This window comes from Orycteropus afer, unplaced genomic scaffold (genome assembly GCF_000298275.1).
Source record: "Orycteropus afer afer isolate SDZICR_OR568_19922 unplaced genomic scaffold, OryAfe1.0 scaffold00275, whole genome shotgun sequence".
Classification (NCBI taxonomy): Eukaryota; Metazoa; Chordata; class Mammalia; order Tubulidentata; family Orycteropodidae; genus Orycteropus; species Orycteropus afer.
In genome coordinates this window covers 1,625,968-1,634,653 of record NW_006921862.1, presented here as the reverse complement: position 1 = coordinate 1,634,653, position 8,686 = coordinate 1,625,968, and the positions used below count along the sequence as shown (strand labels likewise).

The window sequence follows — 8,686 nt, the reverse complement described above, 5'->3', positions numbered from 1 at the left end:
ATTATTCTTTAGTGCTTCATAGCATTCCATTATGTGTACGTACCATAGTTTGGTCATTCACTCTTCCACTATAAATCTTCAAGATAAGTCCCTTGCCAGATATGTAATTATCAGCAAATATGAATTTGTTGCTGTCATTTTTGTTATGTGCTTTTTCGTGGTGTTGATTTCTTTGTTCCATATAATTTTCTCTGCTGAGCTTATTTTGTTTATGAATCAACATAAAATGTTATCACTTCCTTCATTGCTACTGTTTTAGTATTTGCTGAATATTTATGCTGGTCCTCTTTTTTTGATGTGAAGGTTTATCATCTTTCTTTGAGGTTACCCTGTGATTTATTGTTTTCTTCCCAAGTTTACAACTGTCCGTTCTATCTTGTAGTTGTCTCAACTTCCCTACAATCTAGAAGTTCTGTAACAACAGTTTTTTTTTCCTCTTTTTGGTTTATAGTTATCCTCATTTGTCAACTGATGTCTCTGGTTCCCTGTTTACAATCCTGTAGGCTTATTTACTTTGGATACTTCCATGGCTGGGTTGGTTTCTAGGTTATATCATCACGTGTGTTAATGGTCAGCTGTTGTTGGTTGTTGTTGGTTCTCTGTCCAAAGGACTCCCTTTAGCATCTCTTGTAAGGTGGGTCTGGTTTTAACGAATTCCCTTAATTTCTACTTATCTGGAACGGTCCTAATTTCACCATCACATTTTAGGGACAATTTTGTTGAGTATATAATTCTTGGTTGAAATTTTTCTCTTTCAAGATTTTATATATACCGTCTCATTGTCTTCTGGCCTGCATAGTTTCTGCTGAGAAATCCAAGTTTAGTCTTATTGGTTGCCTCTTTAGGTAACTTTTCATTTTTCCTGTGCTGCTCTGATGATTCTTTCTTTGTGTTTGGTTTTGTTAAGTTTGATGATATGTCTAGGTGATTTTCTTTTGGAGTCTATTCTGTTTGGGGTTCACTGTACTTCCTGAATGGATATATTCTCATCTTTTATCATACCAGGAAAATTCTCTTCCAACAAATCTTCGACAACTTTCTCTGTGGTTTTGTTTGTCTCTTCCTGTTCTGGAATTCTGATTACATGTAGATTATTCTTTTTGATGGTATACCACATGAACCTTAGGCTTTCTTCATTTTGTTTTGATGTTTTTTCTGATTGATCCCTTTACAAAGAACTGTTCAGGTATTTGCCTTCAATCTCCCTAATTCTGTCTTCCATTGATTCAATTTTGCTCATTTACCCATTCAATGTCTTATCTATTTCTGAAAATTTAATATTAATCTTCTGGATTTCTATGAGTAGATTTTATATCATGTCTAATTTTTCATTTTTGTCATTTTGTTCTTGTATTGTCTTTTGAAATTGTTCTAGGGTTTTCTCTGTGTTTTCCTTGATCTGTCTCTTAATTCGTTGAAGATGCCTAATATAATTCTTTTGAATTCCTTATCAGGGAGTTCCAATGTTACATCTTCCTCAGGGATATGTTTTGAGTCTGTATCCTAGTCCCCTGTTTCTCCTGCTTTATCTTGCTTCTTTGTGTGGACTGTAATGCTCTGTTGTCTTCGAAGCATTGTGACGATTTTGTGTTTATATTTAATTGGTGATTGTATGCTGGAGTGACTTGCCCACGATTTTTCTTTTCTTTGTTTTGTTTGTATGTTATCTACACAAGCAGGGTACTGTGCTCCTCCATTCACTAGTTGACAGCACTTATACACTCACCACCTGTCTCTTTTCCTCTTGTCAGCCTCTCATATGTCCCTGCCGACCTTGGCAAACAGAGCCTATTCTTAGGTCCCTGGAATCCGAATGAGAATGCTATCACTTTAAAATCCAAAATGGTTGCCACCTGTAAAGATTCAAGATGGCTGTGCCCTCAGTCACTTTAAATATCAAAAATGGCCACCACTTGTAAACATTCAAAATGTGTGTGCCCTCAGTCACTTTAAACATCCAAAGTGGCTGTCACGTGTAATCAATCAAAATGGCTATGCCCTCCAGACAGCAGAAAGTCAACAGCTCAGGTTGTCTCCCTCCTTGCTGTTTCCCTTCCTACTCACAGGCCACCAGAGCAGTCGTCCCTGCAGCCATTGGTGACCAGGGTTGATCTTTAGGACAATTCTCAGGTACCAACACCCTTGGAAATATTTAGGCTGTTGGTCCAGGTCAGAGTAACTGACAGTCCGCATCTCCAACAGTCTCTGTACTCACTGTTTTCATTCAGGTTTTTCCTCTAGTTGGTGCCTAATCCACTTCTGCATAGTTCCTTTCAAAGCTCAGGGCTCCAGGATTATCTTCTAAATTGGTTTTTCTTTTCTTTGTTGAAGAGGGTCTGTGTCGCTTGTCTGCTATTCCTCCATCTTACCAGAAGTCTTGGTCACGTTTTCTATCTCAACACTGACTGGTCTTCGCAACTAAAATACACAGTGGCAAAAACAATTTGCATATGCCCATATACAAGTGTGAGATTCATATATTTAAAAAACAACACAAAATGGACAGCAGCCAATCAGAACCAGTGAGACCACAGAGGAGCAGCCCTGTACACAAATGTATGTATTTATGTTTATAAGCCATTTTAAAACTGACTACTTACATTACAAGTTCACCAAGATATCCTTTTTTTGTAATCCTGATTGAGGAAATATAAAGTTGCTGAAATGCATTATATCGATGTTTTTCTTACAACAAGTACATTACCTGAAAATCACGTTTCCTGCTCGGTCTGCCTTCCAGGCTTTCACCAAAGCAAAATCCCCTGTAATTGCTTCCTCCAAAACAAAATGCTGACCATTAAACTCCCTCACCTGCAGGAAACAAAAAGCAGACGGGGATTTGTGAATGTCCTGTTTGATTGTGATCTGTGCTCCAGTAGAGGCAGGTAACAGGCCTGGGCAGGGAAGGTCTCTCAGATGGAGAACAATCTACACCTAGAGCTTAAGGATGAGTCCTATTAATTAGGCAACTAGTGCTTAGTCAAACTAGGCGAGCGGGAAAGTGAGGGAATAGCATGTGCCCAGCGACAAGGGTGAGCTTAGAGCACTTGAGGAACTGAAAATTCTATATGCCTCAGGCATAGATCATGTGTGATAATACTTACTTTATTATTTGGATGTATATGGTTATATGGTGAATATGAAAAACAGTCCCTCTTTCTCTCTACCCCATAAAAGACTACGTTGTTTTTAGGTGGTGTTGCCATTCTCACAATCCTTGCTATGCTTGAGCCCATACTTGAGCCACTGTGTCAATCCACCTCCTTAAGGGTCTTTCTCTTTTATGCTGACCCTCTACTTAACCAAGCATGGTATCCTTCTCCAGGGACTGGTCCCTTTTGACAACAAGACCAAAGTACATGGGACGACGTCAGGCTATTCTCCCCTTTAAGGAGCATTTGGCATGAAATGGCCAATGCGTTGTTTTTGTATGTAAAATAGTTATTAAATTTTTGTATATAAATAGTTAAAACTTGATTCATCTTCTCTAATAAACCTATACTATCTGTTGAAATTTTAATTGGAATTCCTAGAATTTTGAGTTTAATTTGGAGATAACTGACATGCGCAATGTACCCACTCATTAAGATAATATACACAACAACAAGAACAAAACCAGGTGCTGGCAAGTCGTTTCCAACTCATGGCAACCCTATGTATTTCAGACTAAAGTATGGAACATTCAGTCTAAAGTATGGAACACAGAGTAGAACTATGCTCCAAAGGGTTTCGATGGAAATGGAAGATCACCAGGTCTTTCTTCTGAGGACTCTGGGTGGACTCAAACGGCCAAGCTGTCAGCTAGTAGCCCAGCACTTTACTGTCTGCACTCTCTAGGGACTCCCTGAACATACATATAGCCCTCTATTTATTGAAGACATCTTCTATCTCCTTCCATGGCTGTGTAATTCTCTCCATAAAAACTCTGTATATTTTCCTAGGTTTATTCACAGGTACTTTCTGGCTTCTGTTGCTCTGAATGTTCTATTTCCTCTTCTGACATTGCTGGCCTAATGGAAAGCTATTGATTTTTACATGCTTATGGCCTTTTAATTCTACTACCAATTTTTTTTGGGGGGGGGGCATATAAGGCAAAATTATGCCTTGGTATTATGTATCTTCTTCTTTCTGGGGATCTATCTCTGGGGATTAAAAAAAGAAGAGAGAAAATAACATCACTTGTGGTCTATCACTATAGGCGATGTGAGCCAAGTGAAGAAAGAACTCCATTCTCATACCTACTGCACACCCTAGTGGACAGATTGTGTGCATTTTATAGAAAACTTCAGCACAAAGTTTCAGTACATTTCTTTAACTAGGGTTTAAAACCCACTACTCCTCTGTCAGTTTGCCATACTGTGGTGGCTTGCATATTGCCATGAGGCTGGAGGCTATAGCAACAGTATTTTAAATATCAGCAAGATCACCCATGGTGGACAAGTTTCAGCAGAGCTTCCAGATTAAGACAGACACAGAAGAAGGAAGGGGACATCTACTTCTCAAAGAACTGATAATCATGTGCCACTCTAACACACATATACCACAAATGGGATGACTTTAACAAACAGGAATTTATTCTCTTATGGTTTCGGAGGCTACAAGTCCAAATTCAAAGTGCCAGGCTTGAGGGGGTAGGTGAAAGCCCCTGGACCTTCTTGGGCCACCGAAGCTGAAGGCTTTCTTCACTCAGGCAACTGCTCGCTGCTGAGGCTAACAAATCCAAGGTCGACAAGTGAAAAGCCACAGTGTTGGTATTACCAAATCACATGGCAGGCCATTGATTCAAGTCCACTAAGAATCCCAAGACTGGCAGACAACACGGCAGGCTGCTGAATAACAACTTGACTACACGTAGGATTCAAGCATGCCAAAAGCTGCAGACCACTCCCAAAGCTTCTCTTTATATACTGGAAGCATACCCCATCCCCAAAGCACCTACGCAGCAGCTCGCAGCAGATTCCACTACGGAGTTGACTGCAAGTCTCATCATGGGGAATAACTATCACCAGCTGCCCAGCCACTCAAATCCAGGCCCAGCCAAACTGACACATAACCTTAACTGCCCCAACTTGCAATACTGAAAGATTCTATGGGCAAAATATTGAATGATGTGGGGATCATCAAAATAAGATGAAAGGATAACACAGAGTCTCTATACTAAAAAGAATTGGTCAATGTACATCTGTTTCAGGAGGTAGAATATGATCAAGAACCAATGGTACTGAAGGAAGAAGTCACAGCTGCACTGAAGGAATTGGCAAGAAACAAAGCCCCAGGAATTGACAGAATACCCATTGAGATGTTTCAACAAATGAACACCACGTTGGAGGTACTCACTCATTTATGCCCAGAAATTTGGCAGACAACTACCTGGCCAACTGACTTGAAAAGATCCATATTTGTATCCATTCCAAAGAAAGGTGATCTACCAGAATATGGAAATTACCAAACAATATCATTAATATCACATGCAAATAAAATTTTGCTGAAAAAAACAAAACCAAATGCACTGCCATTAAGTCAGATCTGACTCATAACGACCTCTCCTTGGGTTTCTGAGGAAGTATCACTCTGGAAGTAGATTGCCCAACTTTCCTTCCAAGGAGTGGCTGGTGGGTTTGAAACACCAGGCTTCTGGTTATCAGTCCATTCAAAAATGATTGCAGTAGTATATTGACTGGGAACTTCCAGAAAAGCAAGCTGGATTCAGAAGAGGATGTGGAATGAGGGATATCATTGCTGATGTCAGATGGATCTTGGCTGAAAACAAAGAACATCAGAGAGATGTTTACTTGTGTTTTATTCACTATGCAAAAGCATTTGACTGTGTGGATATAACAAATTATGGATAACATTGAGAAGAATGGGAATTCCAGAGTACTTAATTGTGATCATGAGAAACCTGTACATAAACAAGGAGGCTGTCACTCAAACAGAAAAAGGGGAAACTGCATGGTTTAAACTCAGGAAGGGAATGTGTCAAAGTTGTATCCTTTTACCACTTATTCACTCTGTATGCCAAGCAAATAATCTGAGAAACTGGACTATATGAAGAAGAATCATCAGGATTGGAGGAAGGCTCATTAACAACCTGCACTACACAGACAACACAACCTTGCTTGCTGAAAGTGAAGATGACTTGAAGCACTTACTGATGAAGGTTAAAGACTACAGTCTAAAGTATGGATTACACCTCAACATAAAGAAAACAAAAATCCTCACAATTGGACCAATAAACAGCATCATAATAAATGGAGAAATGATGGAAGTTGTCCAAGATTTCATATTACTTGGTTCCACAATTAACAACAATGGAGGCAGCAGTCAAGAAGTCAGAAAACATATTGCACTGGTCAAATCTGCTGCAAAATACCACTTTAAACAGCAGAAGAGCAAAGGTATCTCTTTGAAGACATTTTCTTTAACTAGGGTTTAAACTCAAGTGTGCCTAACTCAAGCCATGGTATTTTCAATAACCTCATATCCATGTGAAAGTAGACAATGAATAAGGAAGAGTGAAGAGGAGTTGATGGTTTTGAGTTGTGGTGTTGGGGAAGAATACTGAAAGTACCATGGACTGCCCATTGTTGTTGTTATTGTTATGTGCTGTCGAGTTGGACCCGACTCATAGCAACCCCTCCTTGGGTTTCACTACGGAGGTAGATTGCTTCATCTTCCTTCTGAGGAGTGGCTGGTGGGTTTGAACTGCCAGCCTTCTGGTTAGCAATCCAGTGCCTTAGACACTATGCTACCAGAACTCCCTGGACTGCCAGAAGAACAAACAAATCTGTCCTGGAAGAAGTGCAGCCAGAATGCTCTTTGGAAGCGAGAATGGCCAGACTTCATCTCACCTACTTTGGTCATGTTGTCAGAAGGGACCATTCTCTGAAGAAGGATATCATGCTTGGTAAAGTGGAGGGTCAACAAAAAAGGGGAAGGCCTTCAACGGGATGGATTGACACAGTGGCTGCATCGATGGGCTCAGGTATAGCAAGGATTGTGAGGCTAGCCAGGGCCAGGCAGGGTTTCGTTCTGTTGCACACAGGGTCTCTAAGAGTTGGAGTCAATTTGACAGCACCTAACAAGAACAACAACAACAACATAGTTTCAAACAGAAATCCTTTCATAAAGAAAAGCTTTTTAAAAGGCATTATCCTAGTTTCCTGCCAGAAAAGATTAATGAACTTAGGGAATCTTTGATGAGTAAGTATCTCCTCAATATGAACTTAGATATATTATATGAAAGACATTTATTAGGAAGTTATCAGTTCTCATCTACATGGTCTGGTGATATCCTACATCCAGACATAAAATTTCTTAATAAATACTCTGAATTTTTTTAAAAAAAGGTATTTATAAGCTGCATATCAACATGCAAAGTTATTTATTTTCTAGCATCTTGAGTACTTCAAAGTCATTACTGTAAACACCAGTGATGGTTGAGTGTTTTACATACAGATCTAGAAAACTGAACTAAATATAGCTAAACCAGGAGGTCAAGAAATTGAGGATTTTTTCCCTAATTATATGATTGCCTCATGGGTCTAAACCAGGGCTTCAAACTAGTTCAAACTGGTCCAGTCATTACTGACACAGCAAAATTACAACACTCAAATTTGTAAATGTGGGAATAATAGAATAACTAAAACAGGAAAAATTATGGGTTGAAGCCATGGTCTAAAGGACTTGGAAGAGACACAGGGAGCCCTTTCACGAGCCCTTTCATGCAGGAAACTGGATTACTGGCAGGACTATGGAAAGTGACACACATTCCAAGTGGTGCAGTAAGCCACTATCTCCAAGCCAGGCACCACTGTTTCCCACCCTAGCAGTCAACAGATTTCATTGCTTTACAACAGACATTCTGCCCTTGTTTTCTAAGAAGGAGATTAAATTTCTAGCAGGCCATTGACCTGTAATTTTCCAATTCTGGTTTTAGTTGACCCACATTTTACAAATTTGGCAAAATGCAATGTCGCTTTCTTGGCCGTGACTAAACCAGGAAGAACCCGTTCAAAGCCCTAGTCTACACACTACTTATGACAAGTGTTAGCTATTCTAAAATTTAAAATCAGGGAAGGAACTGGATTTAACAAACTACCTATTATGTTGTTGTTGTTGTTGTTATGTGCTGTCGAGTCAAACCCGACTCATAGCGACCCGTCCTTGGGTTTCCAAGGCGGTATCACTACGGAAGTAGATTGCCCCATCTTCCTTTTGAGGAGTGGCTGGTGGGTTTGAACAACCAGCCTTCTGGTTAGCAGTCAAGTGCCTTAGCCACTATGCTACCAGAGCTCCCCAACCTATTATACTCACTGGAAAAGTTGTACATTTTACTATTTCCACTTCCTCACATATCAGTTCTTTCCTGAATCCATTTCAATCACATTTTCATCCTCTTTATGCTCTGGTAGCATAATGCCCAAGGCATCTGACTGCTAACCAGAAGCCTGGCAGTTCAAACCCACCAGCCACTCCCCAGAAGGAAGGTTGGGCAATCTACTTCTGTAGTGATACTGCCTCGGAAACCCAAGGAGGGGTCGCTATGGGTCTGTTCCGACTCCACGGCAATGGTTGTTTTTTGTTGGTTGCATGCCAGAATATCCGTTATTTGTCCAAATTCAATGGTGAATTTCCAGTCCTCATGTTACCTGACCTTTTCAAAGTTCTTTTTTTTTTTTTTTTT

At 39.9% G+C, this 8,686-nt stretch overlaps 1 protein-coding gene across 1 annotated transcript in view; it reads right to left on the bottom strand.

Moving 5' to 3' along the window:
* OXCT1 (3-oxoacid CoA-transferase 1) overlaps positions 1-8,686 on the bottom strand; it is a 242,960-nt gene that overhangs the window by 182,811 nt on the left and 51,463 nt on the right. Inside the window, exon 6 of the mRNA XM_007950532.2 lies at positions 2,705-2,811. Within this exon, the coding sequence (XP_007948723.2) occupies positions 2,705-2,811 (107 nt within the window). The remainder of the gene's footprint in view (positions 1-2,704; positions 2,812-8,686) is intronic.